Here is a 15,786-nt window from a genome sequence, read left to right on the forward strand (position 1 = left end):
AGAGCCTCTTGATGAAAGTGAAAGAGGAGAGTGAAAAAGTTGGCTTAAAACTCAACTTTTAAAAAATGAAGATCATGGCATCCGGTCTCATCACTTCATGCCAAATAGATAGGAAAACGATGGAAACAGTGACAGTCTTTATTTTCCTGGGCTCCAAAATCACTTCAGATGACTGCAGCCATGAATTTAAGACACTTGCTCCTTGGAAGAAAACCAATGACAAACCTAGACAGTGTGTTAGAAATCAGAGACTACTTTGCCAACAAAGGTCTGTATAGTCAGAGCTACGGATTTTCCGATAGTCATATATGGATATGAGAGTGGACCATAAAGAATGCTGAACGCCAAAGAATTGATGCTTTTGAACTGTGATGCTGGATAAGACTCTTGAGAGCCTTGTGTACAGCAAGGAGATCAAACCAGTCCATCCTAAAGAAATCAATCCCGAGTTAGAAGAACTGATGCTGAAGCTGAAGTTCCAATACTTTGGCCACCTGAAGCAAAGAGCTGTCTCATTAGAAAAGACCCTGATGCTGGGAAAGACTGAAGGCAGGAGGAGAAGGGGACGACAGAGGATGAGATCATTGGATGGCATCACTGTCACAATGCACATGAGTTTGAGCAAGCTCCGGGAGTTGGTGATGGACGGGGAGGCCTGGTGTGCTGCAGTCCATGGGGTCACAAAGAGTCGGACACAACTGAGCGATGGAACAAGGACAACAGTAGAACTGAGACCATTTCAAATGCTCAAAGGCTATGTTGATATAAAGAGTTTATCGAACATTTTATTTTCTTTCTTTTCTGCCTGTGTTTTAAAATCTGGTTATGTTAAATGAGCCACATTAAAGCCTAGCGGAAAAGCCAAGCACAGATGCTTACAAATGTATTTATTTATTTTAAGCACACTGTAATTGTTTTGGTTTGGCTGCTGTGTATCTAAATATCAGGTGGGGATTTTAGTAAGGACTTATTACTCTGTTTATATAAAGTGCTCATCAGTGTCCAGACTCTGAAGCCATGTGTGTCTGAGAAATTCAGTGTGTTTACCAGGATGAGCCAAATAAAAAATATCCAAGAAGCTGATTATCAAAATGTAAAGAGCAGAAGTGTATGCTGAGATCTCCACATTTAGATAACCCTGTGTTATGTGATGAATTCTACATCCACCTCAAATCTTATATATGACCATTCTAGCCCCAGGGCCATCTACAGTGTGAGTCTATTTAGACACAGGGCAATTAAGGAGGTAATCGAGTTAAAAGGAGGTCACTGGACCCAGGAGGCCCTAATCCTATGACTAGAACCCTAGTAAACACACATACAGAAGGCCGGAGACGTGGAGACTCGGAGAAGACGGCCACCGGCATGCCAAGGACAGGCGGTACCCAGATGCTTCCCTCAGGCCCTTCGAAGGAACCAACATGACCGACACCTGGATCTCCAACTCCCAGCCTCCTGAACTCTGAGGAAATAGATTCCTGTTCTCTAAGCCATCCAGTGTGTGGTACTTTGTTACAGCAGCCTCAGCACGTGAACACAACCATCACATAAGTTTCTTAAACTACTAATATCATTTTGATCAGACAGCATCTTTCTGAGAGTCTTTCCCCTCAGCCCTGGATAAAATTTCAATCCTTCAACATTCTCCACAGGTTTTCACTCTCCTGTTAACCGTTCTTTATCTCTTGTTTTGTTTAATCCTTGGCTTCTTAACTGACATTGCTAGTGATAAATCTTTGCTTCGGACAGTAATAATAACAATATTGTTATTACTAAGGCTTGTAATTAAGACTTTCATCATGGGGGACACCATTCTAAGAGCTTTGCACAGGTTAACTCATTTAATCCTCTGAATGGAAACAGTGGTGAGATTATCACTCCCATGTTATAGGTGAGGAAACTAAGGCACAGCAAACAAAGAACCTTCCCCCAAAGCACACAGCTCGCAAAGGGCAGAGCCACGACTGGATTCAAGTTACAGCAGTTTCATACCCCACCCTCATCCCTGCTGCACTCTGCTATGCTACCAACAGAGACAATAAAACCCGATCACTCGCTGTGTAACAAGACTTGCCTGAGAACGCTATATGCATCAGCCATTTAATTCCCACGACGAAGTGTGATATATAAAGTATTATTATTTCCATTTTACAGATAGAAAATAAATAGAAGCACACGCGGATTAGAGGATTTCCACACGGCCACAGTATTAGTGTTTTGTGCAACACGAATTCCATCCCAGACAATCTGAGAATAAAGCCTTTGATCTTCTCCACTCAGGGAAACGGAAGTATCTCGTATTTTCTTTCCAAACTCACCTATCCTTCTACGCTCAATTCAGTATTCTCAATACTATTAAGACTTCTCTAACCCTGCTGGCCAAATATTTGAAAGCGTAATAAATACCTTGGCCAAAATAATGGTGGAAAGGGATATTTAGTGATACTTTGTTGGATATTAACATTGGTTTCTCTGATTGATGCTTCAACTCTATATTAAAATCATATGGATTTGGGGGGAAAAACCAACACAACACTTCCTGAGTGTTGAGGATAAGTTCTCAACTGTTACTTCTTAAATTTAATTGGACTGCCTTTAATTGCCTCTTAGGTGTTTCAAGGATCTTATGTCGCCGAAAACTGCACCAACGGAACTCCAAAGGCATAAAAACTTATTGGGATTTCTCTTGCTAGACCTTAGGATTTAAATTAATTACTTAAAGAAATTTATTTAATATTATATTTTTTTCAGAAGGCTGATTTTTTTTCTACTAAGAACATCTGCCAAAGCTCATAGATGTTTATGTCTTCTCTTTTATAAAGTGTTTATTAGCAACATCACATCTTTATTTTATGATTCTATGATGTGGAACAGGACAAGCTGGTTATAGTTTTAGCTTAAGCTGATTTGAAAAAGGACAGAAATACCTAGTGGTGATATAATTTTTTTAAAGAGCAATCCATTTAAAAAGCTTATCAGTATTCAACCTTGGCAAATTATAGCACTAATATATTTTCTTTATATAGATTTTCTCCTCAGTAGAATTAAACATTATTAAAAATTCTGAAATAAGAAATGACAAATTGCCTAAGCTATAACATTAATTTCGTCCTCTAAACTTACCAAATCACTTAGTCCTGGGAAATAGCTATTAATAAAAGAGCAAAATATATACCTCAGTAAATAGTCATTCACTTAAGCCAATATTAACATAGTATATTTCACACTTCACTGAAGTTTTTCATGTGTGATTTGAATTTGAAAATTATTGTTCCCACAGACCAGACTAATTGTAAAAGTACTATCAAATAATTAATATTTGTATTCACTCACATATACTTATATACACATACTTCCATATATAATATAGTCTCTGCTAACACACTTTCAGAGAGAATATGCAATTGTGAGTCTAGTTAATCTTGCCAATTCAGTTCAGTTCAGATCAGTTCAGTCGCTCAGTCATGTCTGACTCTCTGCGACCCCATGAATTGCAGCATGCCAGGCCTCCCTGTCCATCAACAACTCCCGGAGTTCACTCAGACTCACGTCCATCGAGTCAGTGATGCCATCCAACTATCTCATCCTCCTGCCCCCAATCCCTCCCAGCATCACAGTCTTTTCCAATGAGTTAACTCTTCGCATGAGGTGGCCAGAGTATTGGAGTTTCAGCTTTAGCATCATTCCTTCCAAAGAACACCCAGGACTGATCTCCTTTAGGATGGACTGGTTGGATCTCCTTTCAGGCCAAGATCTTGTTTAGATTTATGTTTCACTATAATAACACTAAACTTCATTTTTTGTGAATTGAGTCTTTAAATACATAGAACTGTATGAAACATACACAGAATTATTCAGTCTATTGCCTTTAAATATTAATAATTTTATTTATATTAGCATATTTGAGAGTTCATACATCTATAATAAATTTCAAATAATTATTTTACTAGACGGTTTTTACAGAAAGCTAGTGGATTATGTTCTCAAGTAGCTGACTTTGGCAGAGAAGGCAATGGCACCCCACTCCAGTACTCTTGCCTGGAAAATCCCATGGATGGAGGAGCCTGGTGGGCTGCAGTCCATGGGGTCGCTAGGAGTTGGACACAACTGAGCGACTTCATTTTCACTTTTCACTTTCATGCATTGGAGAAGGAAATGGCAACCCACTCCAGTGCTCTTGTCTGGAGAATCCCAGGGATGGGGGAGCCTGGTGAGCTGCCATCTATGGGGTCGCACAGAGTCGGACACGACTGAAGTGACTTAGCAGGAGCAGCAGCTGACTTTGGCAATTTGTGCTTCTGCAAACATCCTTTCATTACTGATTTATTCCAATGTAAGAAAAAAGTCATTAGATTTTTCAGTACTTGGGGATTTCTGAAGGATAGAAACACACTATGCCTGGATGACTCTACCTCCAAAATATAATATTAAATTAAATAATAAAGTAAAATAAACTGTGGCTGACATGGAAATGGGAGGCACATCCACATATACCTATAAGACCTCATATCCTCTGAAAAAAGGCATGAGATTGGAGTATTTGCACATGCAGGGGCAAGAAAAGACACTAAGTTTATAGATGTTCAGAAAAGGGCTAACTTGCCTCTCCTGGGAGACTGGAAAGAATGTTAATCTTCCCTGAGTGGGTTGGGCAAGAAGAGAGGAGCGCATTATAAATTCTCTTAGAGTGATGTGGGCTATACCTAACACCTTGCAACCTATAGTCCAGGAGAGTCTGAGAGGTCCCATCAACCCTAGAGAAATTCCCTGTGGGGACAGGCACTGTTGAGTTGACAATCAGCTCAGTGTATACTTGGAAGGAAAGTTATGACCAACCTAGATAGCATATTCAAAAGCAGAGACATTACTTTGCCAAAAAAGGCCCGTATAGTCAAGGCTATGGTTTTTCCAGTGGTCATGTATGGATGTGAGAGTTGGACTATAAAGAAAGCTGAGCACCGAAGAATTGATGCTTTCGAACTGTGGTGCTGGAGAAGATTCTTGCGAGTGTCTTGGACTGCAAGGCGATCCAACGAATCCATTCTAAAGGAAATCAGTCCTGGGTGTTCATTGGAAGGAATGATGCTAAAGCTGAAACTCCAATACTTTGGCTACCTCATGCGAAGAGTTGACTCATTGGAAAAGACCCTGATGCTGGGAGGGATTGAGGGCAGGAGGAGAAGGGGACGACAGAGGATGAGATGGCTGGATGGCATCACTGACTCGATGCATGTGAGTTTGGGTGAACTCTGGGAGTTGTTGATGGACAGGGAGGCCTGGCGTGCTGTGGGGTCGCATGGGGTCGCAAAGAGTCGGACACGACTGAGCGACTGAAGTGAACTGAACTGATACAGGTGAGCAAAGAAGTCTTCTCACATGTCATAAAAGAGGCCCAAGATAGCTACTGGTCAAGGAGATTAGAAATCACATGGACTTTTAGTTTCTCACTGTCTGAGGGACCAAAATAGCTTGAGGTGCACAATATCAGGGAATTATACAAAAAAGCAAGTGACTAACAGAGCAGGTTTTTGCAAGAGAGTGCAAGTCTCTCTGTCGTGTCCAACTCTTTGTGACTCCATGGACTATACAGTCCACGGAATTCTTCAGGCCAGAATACTGGAGTGGGTGGCCTTTCCCTTCTGCAGGGGATCTTCACAACCCAGGGATTGAACCCAGGTCTCCCGCATTGCAGGTGGATTCTTTGCCAGCTGAGTCACAAGGAAAGCCCAAGAATACTGGAGTGGGTTGCCTATCCCTGCTCCAGGGGTCTTCCTGACCCAGGAATCGAACTGGGGTCTCTTGCATTGCAGGCAGAATCTTTACCAACTGAGCTATCAGGGAAGCCCCGTTTTGCAAGAGAGAGATGAGGCAAATAACTGGAGGAGATGGATACTGAAGAAGCAAAATCAGTGATAGGAAATGTTAATAAAAGTGCCATGGCTTTAACCCTTAATCAGGCTTCTCAGGTGGCGTCATGGTAAAGAATCCACCTGCCAGTGCAGGAGATGCAAGAGACACGAGTTTGATCCCTGGGTCAGGAAGATCCCCTGGAGTAGAAAATGGCAACCTGCTCCAGTATTTTTCCAGTATCTTGCCTGAAAATCCCATGTCAGAGGAGCCTAGTGGGCTACAGTCAGACATGACTGAGCAAAGCACAGCAGCAGCAATCTTTAAACAGGAGCAAAGTAAAATAAGAATTTCTAGAACTAAAAACTTGATTTATGAATAAAAAAGTGTTATTAGTAAAACTGCTAAAAAGCAAAATTAGGAGAGCAAAGGTTGAAAGAAGCTATCACACAATAAAGAGTAAAAATGGAAACAAGCAAAGAAAAAAGAATGATAAGGACACAGGGGACTGAAGTTAGAGCCCACATATGCAAATGTGTGTCAAAAGGAAAAGAGACAGGAAGAAATTTTCCGTTGATGACACATGAGAAAGACGAGATTGTTTGTGGAATAAAAAAATATAATGAGCAATTCTAAAATTTGTATGGAACCACAAAATGGGACTTTAAAGCAATTTTAAGAAAGCAGAACAAGGCTGGAAAAAGCATAATGCTCCCTGATTTCAAACTATATTCCAAATGTATAAATAATCAAAACAGAATAGTATTGGCACAACAACAGACATGTGGATCAGCAAACAAAATAGAGAGCCCAGAAAATCAACAACCCATACATAAGTGGTCAATTAATTTACGACAAACGAGCAAAAAATGTACAACAGGGAAAGAATAGCCTCCTCAAAAAAATGATGTTGGGAACATTGGACAACTACACGCAAAAGAATGAAACTGGGTCACTGTTTTTTACCACACCCCAAAATTAACTAAATGAATTAAGGACTTGAATGCAAGACTTAAAACCATAAGCCTCCCAGAAGAAAATGTAGGCAGCAACCTCCACAACACAGGTCCAGGCAATGATATTTTGAATATGATGCCAAAAGCAAAAGCAATAAAAGAAAAATAAGCAAAGGACTATACCAAACATCAAAGCTTCTGTACAGCCAAAAAAAAAACCCCAACAAAAAGGCAACCTAATAAGTGGGAGAAAATAATTACAAGTCATATCTGATAAGAGGCCAATATGCAAAGAACTCATACAGCTCAATAGCCAAAAAAGAAAAAAGTCTGATTAAAATATGGATGGAGGGTTTGAACAGACATTTTCCCAAAGAAGACATACAGATGGCTGACAGATACATGAAATGATGCTCAACATCATTAATCATCAGGGAAATGCAAATCTAAACCACTGTGAAAAACCACAGCCTCTGAGGAACTGATACTGATGCTAACTTTATGTTCATTTCTTATGCTTGTCCCTCATGACAAAGATCTGTTTAGAACAGGCCCGCTAGTTGAACCTAGTGCTTCCTTGGTGGCTCAGATGGTTAAGAATCCACCTGCAATGTGGGAGACCTGGGTTTGGTCTCTGGGTTGAGAAGATCCCCTGGAGGAGGGCATGGCAACCCGTTCCAGTATTCTTGCCTGGAGAATCCCCAAGGACAGAGGTGCCTGGCGGGCTTCAGCCCATGGGGTCACAAAGAGTCGGACACGACTCTGAGACTAAGCACAGTTAAGCCTAATATTTAACCTTCTTTTTCTTTGTTCTCCATCTCTAGTTTTCACATATTTCTGCTCTCTGTGTGATAGGTTAGTATACAGCATCTCCATTAAATTCATAGACTCTATTTATGTGCTCTGGGTAGTTTCATTTAATGTAAGAACTGCACTTTTATATTTACCATTTTTTCTTTACACTATAATTGTGAGGTGTAACATTATTGCAGGGAGTTGTTTAATATATATATTTAGAATTTAACAAACATTACTAAAAGCAATGCCTCTGAATCTGCCACTGAGGGAAATACAAAGAATGCAGGCAGGTCTTGAGAAAGAAGAATGGCTCTGGAGGAATCAATGTTCCTGACTTCAGACTATACTACAAAGCTACAGTCATCAAGACAGTATGGTACTGGCACAAAAACCAGAAATATAGACCAATGGAACAAGATAGAAAGCCCAGAGATAGACACATGCACCTATAGCACTTTATCTTTGATAACGGAGGCAAGAGTATACTATGAGAAAAGGCAGTCTCTTCAATAGTTGGTGCTGAGAAAACTGGACAGCTATGTGTAAGGGAACAAATTAAAACACTCCCTAACAAAAAATAAGCTCAGAATGGATTAAAGAACTAATTGTAAGAGCAGAAACTATAAAGCTCTTAAAGGAAAACATAGGCATAACACTCTGACATAAATCACAGTAAGATCCTCTATGACCCTTTTCCTAGAGTAATGGAAATAAAAACAAAAATAAAAAAAAATGGTACCTAAGTAAATGTAAAAACTTTTGCACAGCAAAGGAAACCACAAATAAGATGAAAAGACAATGCTCAGGATGGGAGAATATAATTACAAATGAAGCAACTGACAAAGGATTAATCTCAAAAATATACAGGCAGCTCATGCAGCTCAATATCAGAAAAAAAAACCCAATCAAATAATGTGCAGAAGACCTGAACAGACATTTCTCCAAAGAAGATATATAGATGGCCAATAAACATGTGAAAAAATGCTCAACATAGCTCATTATTAGAGAAATGCAAATCAAAACTACAATGAGGTATCACCTCACACCAGTCAGAATGGCCCTCATCAAAAAAAGCTACAAACAATAAATGCTGGAGAGGGTGTGGAGAAAAGGGAACCCTCTTGCACTGTTGGTGGGAATGTAAATTGATACAGCCACTATGGAGGACGGTATAGAGATTCCTTAAAAAACTAGGAATAAAACCACCACATGACCCAGCAGTCCCACTATTGAGCATATACCCTTTGCTATGTTTACTCACATCTGACTCTTTGGGACCCCATGGGCTGTAGCCCGCCAGGCTCCTCTGTCCCTGAGAATTCTCCAGGCAAGAATACTGAAGTGCATTGTCAGGCCCTCCTCCAGGGGGTCTTCCCAACTCAGAGATTCAACTCAGGTCTCCCACATTGCAGGGGGATTCTTTACCATCTAAGCCACCAAGAAAGCCCAAGAATACTGGAGTGGGTAGCTTATCCCGTCTCCAGGGGAACTTCCCAACCCAGGAATCAAATCGGAGTGTCCTGCACTGTAGGTGGATTCTTTACCAGCTGAGCTACCTGGGAAGCCCCATATGGCCTGAGAAAACCATAATTCAAAAGCACAGATGTTCCCTTAAGCTCACTGAAGCACTACTCACAGTGGCCAGGACACAGAAGCAACCCAGATGTCTGCTGACGGATGAATGGATAAAGTCGTGGTACATACACACAATGGAATATTACTCAGCCATGAAAAGGAGTGCATTTGAGTCAGTTCTGGTGAGGTGGATGATCGTAGTGCCTGTTATACAGAGTGCAGTAAGTCAGAAAGAGAAAAACAAATATCAAACATTAATGCATGTGCATGAAATCTAGAAAAATGGTACCGAGGATCCTATTTGCAGGCCAGGAATAGAGGTGCAACATAAAGAACAGACTTGTGGACACAGTGGGGGCTGGAGAGGATGGGAGGAACTGAGGGAGCGGCGCTGAAAAATATACACGTGCCGTATGCAAAGCATAGTTCCTGGGAAGTTGCTGTACAACACAGCTCAACCAGGCACTCTGTGACAACCTACGGGGTGGGACGTGGTGGGGGCTGGGAGGAAGGCTCAAGAGGGAGGGGACATAGGTGGTTTGGGAGTGATGAAGTACAAGCTTTTCTAAAATTCATGTCTTCAATGCAAGTTAGAATAGGTATTGTTTGATTCTAGGAGAGAAATAGATAAAATAGTTTTATCTATAAAAATTTAATAGATTATTATAGTCGCTAATGAAAAAGAAGGATGGAGTAGAATATCCAAATTAAGACTGTAGTGAGGGAAGAGACAGAATTAAAAGCAAATTCATTAAACAAGCATAAGGAAAGGAAGAAAAAAGGAAACGATAATTTAAATACTTGGAGTTAGGATGGACGAAATATAAACTAATCTAACAGGCTAGTGAGTAAAACATACGTAAAATAATTAAGTTTCCCTGTTAAAACAAAGACTTTCATATTGCTTTCAAAAACAAGGTCCAGATATATGTTACTTTAGGAAAAAGTTTATGCAAAAATAAAGTGATAGTGGTGTTGGTTAAAATGTTCTCTCAAATGATAAGTCCTAATCCCAGTACCTGTAAATGTTACCTATTTGAAAATACATCTTTGTAGATGTAATTACAGTGAAGTTATTGAGTGAGTCCTAGTCCAACATGACTAACGTGTTCATAAGAAAAGGAAAAGACACATAGACACAGGGGAAAAGTGTGTGTGATGATGGAGGCGGAGACTGGAGCATTTGGTCAGTAAACCCAGGCATGCCAAGGACTGCAGCATTCCAGAAGCTAGGAGAAAGGCATGGAGCAGACTGTCCAGAAGACAGTCTCAGACTGCCCGCGGAACTTCCAGAGACAGAGACGAGCTCTGGGACACCTTGATCTCAGACGTTCAACCTCTAAATATTTGTCGCTAAACCATTCAGCTTGTCGTGATTTATCACATGTGCCCCGGGAAACTAATGACAAAGAAAGGTGGAAAATAAAAGGTAGGCTAGGGAAATGCAGACCAAAAGAGAGTCTTATCAGCAAAGGACCAAAAGCAATGTCTCGAAAAAAGCAAAATCCTAGGGGACAGATGGAAAATGGAGTATTACATAAATGTGAAAGTTACAATTCTCCAGGAAGTTTTAGAGAAGCTGTACTAGAAAGGGCACAGACATAAGACTCTATACTCTAGAAACAGATGCTCTAGAATCAGGCTCTGTTATTAAACAGCTCTGTGACTTTAGGGATATTACTTAACTTTTCTACGCTTATAAAATGGGAATGATAACAATACTTCAGTTATTGGCAGTTATGAGAACAAATGAATTAATACGTTTAATTTATACATGAAAATGTATGTATTAATAATGTGTTTAAAACAATAGCTACCATAGAACAAACATCAAAAAAAAATGTTAGCTATTCTTTAACTATAACTGTAAAACACCATATAAATACTAGTCCAGCAACATGGAATATGAAATAAAACCTCAGGAAAAGAAGACCTTTATAAGGTCAGTAATTGGTAAAGAATTTTAAATAATCACTTTCAGAATTTCATTTATCAAGTTGCCACGAAAGAACAAGCCTACAGAGTATCAGTGATACAACTATCAAGCTGAAGGACACACACAGTATTATACCAAAGGCAGAAAATAGACCCTATTTCCCACTCACCAAGCCTCAGTATTATGAAGCCAAGATAAATTCTAAGGTACTCAAAAAAGATTTTATAATTCACATTCTCTCTCCATGACCCAGGAGGATTAGAAATCAAAAATAAAAGGCCAGAAACAACTTAACCATTTGAAGATCAAGGTATTTACATAAAAATAACCCCAGGAAACTATCACTGTTCACTGCATCACTGAGGTTCACGGCAAGCAAGTGGCTGAGTTGTACAAAGCTGCACTTGCCCGAGAGTGGCCAGAAACCATTGGTTCTAAAACCAGGGTGGTTACATCTCCTTAAGGAAAATTCAGAAGTGCATAAGCACACATAGAGTTGTTAAAAAGAGTGAAGAGTGCAGCGGCCTTGAAGGTTTGAAAGTCAGGGATGCTGAATGCTCTGCAAAGCTTGGAATATTCTTTCACAATGTAGAACTTCCATGGCCAAAACATCAATAATACTCCCATTGCTAAACAGCATTCTTAAAGTGACTCCAGGGCAAATCATCCACAGATGCTCAAGATATTTCTATTTAAACTTAACACTACTATGGTTAAAAAAAAAAAAGTCTTCTATAAACATAGCAGACAATTCAAAGCTCAATTTTCCACAGCAAGAACCAAATTCAAGAACTTTCTTTGTTTTTGAAAATAGCATATAAGATTGTTTACAGATTGTTGCAGAAACTCATTTTCTTTTATTACTAAGACTCAAAAAGGGAATTCACATTTTTTTTTATCCATAGAAGAATTAGACAAATAGATGAGTCAGTACATGGGGAAATAAATGTAAATTTACGTAATTTGCTATTTAGTTTAGATTAGCTAATTTAAATTCTGAGTGCACCAAACTTAGTTAACAGAAGCATCAGTGCTGAGTGTAACTATTTTTCACACTTCTTTGTATAAAACAAAGTATCTCAACAGTGTTCTTCCTTAGTAATTCTGATGGTGCTAAGGTACAAGGCAATGTTCTAGAGTAGACAGCGTATATAGGGATGAGAATGAAGGAATATGGGTTTAGTGTTGGCTCTTCCATCTACTAACTATGTACCATTCTCTGTGCTTCAGTTCAGTTCAGTTCAGCCCCTCAGTCATGTCCAACTCTGCAGCCTCATGGGTTGCAGCACGCCAGGCCTCCCTGTCCATCAGCATCTCCCAGAACTTGCTCAAACTCATGTCCATCGAGTTGGTGATGCCATCCAACCATCTCATCCTCTATCGTCCCCTTCTCCTCCTGCCTTCAACCTTTCCCAGCATCAGGGTTTTATCCAATGAGTCAGTTCTTCGCTTGATGATTTAGCTTCTCTGTGCTTACCCATCAGTAAAATTAGGATAAAGGATTTGCTTTACTTGTCTTGAAGGACAGATGCAAAGTAACTAGAAACCCCCTACAGGGACCTAACAGGTGGCACTGGAACTTGCCTTGGCACTACCTTATTCCCAGCACACTTCCTCTTCACTCTGCGGCCCTGGTTTCCTTGTTCCAGGGAAAGGTCTCTGCACCAACCCCTCTCTCTGCCCAGATGCTCTGCCACCGACAGCTTCACGCTCACACTCCTTCCCCCGCTTCCATGGGGTCTCTGCTCAAACAGCACCTTGTCAGAGAGGCGGCCACACACCATGCCATGAAACACAGCTCTCCTCTTTCTCGGTCACTTTATTCTTTGACATAGTGATGACCTACCGTGTTAAATCCTCAGATTTTACCTTGCTTGCTATTGTCTGTCTCTTCTCTGTAGACTGTAACCTCAAGAAATGGAAGGGAAACTGCTATCTCTATCTTAGGAATAATACTCTCATAACAAATTATATTTTTCTGGATTTGTCCATATAAAAACTTAACAATGTGTTTCGTTGGGAAGTTTGTAGCTCTACTTTTTATTAATTCATGTGAGATTATATCAATATTATTTTTATGACATTACATATGTTTCCAGACACCATTCTCCTGATTTAGAATAGTATGGAAAGTTACCCTTTCTAGCCTTTCTACTATTTCCCTCTTAGTTATCCCAGGGCTCAAATATTCAAAACAGGCACTGATTTTGCATACTGCTCCTCTGCAAAGATACTCGATGGCTCTTTCCGGAAGTGAAATTTGGTTCTTTACCGAAAGCAGCATGTTATATTTCAAGGCTTGGATGTGTCACAAGCTAGGTGAGCCAAGAGCATGTTCTTCGCTCTAATAAGACACCTTTCTGATCGCTCCCAGGTGTGTGTGAGGCATGTTGGTGTCTGTCTCCACCACGTTACTCCAGTGGAGTGGAGGGGAAGCAGAGACCGGTTCTTATCCATTTGAAATTTCGCTCATACATCGGACATAGCAACCCTGCGCTAATTCTTGATTAATTTTCTGAGCACAGACATTCACGCAGTGGTACACGCCCCCACCCTTCTTTACGGGGAAGCGAGGAAGCTTACTTACATTTCGAGCCCGACGAAGAAGACCCGCTCACAGCAGACCTCGATCCTCCTTTCATGGAGAAAACGCCTTTTCCCCTGCGGGTGGTCGTCACTGCCGCTCGGGGCCGCTTCAGTGGGATGACCGCGCGGGGCGGCGGCGGCACGCGGCCGTGGTAATCAAACAACCTTCACGAAACACAAAGGCGGCTGAGAGCCGGCTCACACCTGCGCCTTCTACCAAATGTCTGAGGTGATTACGAGAATGGCCTTGCAAAAACTGTCAACCAATTTTTTAATAGTGTACTCAGGAAGACTCATTTCACTAAAGGAATAGGATGCTAATATAGTCTATGCTTTCTGAACATTAAAATCTGACTCTTCATATGAACTCACTTTTATTAAGGCATGAAAGAACAAAGAACTTGGCAATATGTTGGAGTTATGCTGACCTTCATTCCCAAGTATATTTCTTTGCTTGATTTAACAGATTTATCCTTCTTAGGAACAGGAATCTTCCTTTTCCACATCAGATACTTAGTGAGACATTAGTTTGAGAGGAGGAAAAGATCATGCAGGATCAGGGACAGAGCAAAGAAAATTAGTGTATAATCAGAAAACAGCTCGGAAGGGGGGAAAAAATAGAAGTATGACTAGTTTAAAGAGGGCAGCTGTGAGAGAAAAATCAATGGTTCCTTCCCTGTCACTAAGGACTCTCTTAAATAATGCAAAGTCTTTCTGACTACAGAAAAAAGGGAGCTGAACTCCGAAGCAAGGCTGATAGCATGAGCCCAAAACTTTCTTGACTAAAGAACTGACAGAAAATGCTTATCAGGATGATATTTTATTTTTCTGACCATTTGATAAATGTGGAAATTGAGACTAGAGATGTTTGTAGTTAGCTATTAAAAATTTCTCTAACGAAGAATACCAATAAAACACTGAAGCCTCTGCTTAAAAGTGAAAAATGATATTCACTATAACCAATGTATTTGCATCAGACAATGGAGGGATAAAGTATAAAAGTATTTACATATTTATATAAATATGTAATTAATATATTCAAAGCCTCATATTATACTGCATACACACAACAAATTTTTGTGTGACTAAGCACATTTGAGCAGCATAAAAGGACCAGAGGGAAAAATTTTATATATATACATATATATATGTATATATACTCATTTATTTTTAAAACTATTTGCCACTGAGCCAGAGGTATTATTGCATTGTCTACTATAAATAAAATAGCATTATTGACTTAGAATAATGGTTATTATATATGTTATTATGACACTATTATATGGATTCTCATAATTGGTTTAAAACAGTCAATAGAAAATCTAATGGGAAAGACAGAAATGAGAAAATGAGAACAGCTTTAAATTTTTAAAATATTTAAAACCCTCTATAATTGGTTATTTTATAAAATTACATCTCATTTGTATATACAGATGGAAATGTGATAATCTCTTTTTGGAAAATAGTATATGAAAGATAATGATTAAGAGAGGCTGGTTTCCAAGTTTTCATTCAGAAACACTGAATACTATGACACCAGGGGGAAGAAAAGTCCGATGTACACAAATCACATTTGAAGCAGACCTTGGTACTAAGAATGTCTTTTATATTAGAGAGCTAATGGATCCAAAAACAATGATTTGGGAACCTGCTAGGAAATGCTAAGAGATGTCTGGAAAGGAAAAGAAATGAAAGGAGACAGAGTTCAAGAGAGGGGTCATCCTCTGCGCATAAGCCAAGTCTATTAGAGCCGAGGAGCTGCCAGCAAAGAACAGGTCACGGACGCCCACACATTATAGCTGACTTCAAAGGGTAGAGGCCGATGAGGCCGAAAGGCTCTGTGGACCATATTCATACCACTAGGGTCTCAAAAATCAGAAGGGTCAACTAAGCCTGCCCCTCATTTCAATAACAAAACAGGACCTACATTATTTATTTATACATTGAATTCACAGAGCAACCTAAGTCAGTGAACCAAAATACAAAAGGTGCTTTTCATGAGCTACCACCCGCAAAGTTACTGAAAGAACAGAAATGTGACAATTGACCCATCTCTCCCAGGGTGGAAGTTGCTGCTTGAGACAAGAA

The 15,786-nt window shown here is 39.9% G+C and overlaps 1 protein-coding gene across 7 annotated transcripts in view; it reads right to left on the reverse strand.

Annotated features, from left to right (window-relative positions):
• Positions 1-15,786, reverse strand: part of RALYL (RALY RNA binding protein like) — an 821,188-nt gene that overhangs the window by 74,695 nt on the left and 730,707 nt on the right. For all 7 annotated transcript variants that reach the window (XM_042254525.1, XM_060393531.1, XM_027973257.2 and 4 more), the window contains one exon: positions 13,700-13,863. In XM_042254525.1, coding sequence (XP_042110459.1) covers positions 13,700-13,863 — 164 coding nt within the window. The remainder of the gene's footprint in view (positions 1-13,699; positions 13,864-15,786) is intronic.

The sequence above is a fragment of the Ovis aries genome, chromosome 9 (genome assembly GCF_016772045.2).
Source record: "Ovis aries strain OAR_USU_Benz2616 breed Rambouillet chromosome 9, ARS-UI_Ramb_v3.0, whole genome shotgun sequence".
Lineage (NCBI taxonomy): Eukaryota > Metazoa > Chordata > Mammalia > Artiodactyla > Bovidae > Ovis > Ovis aries.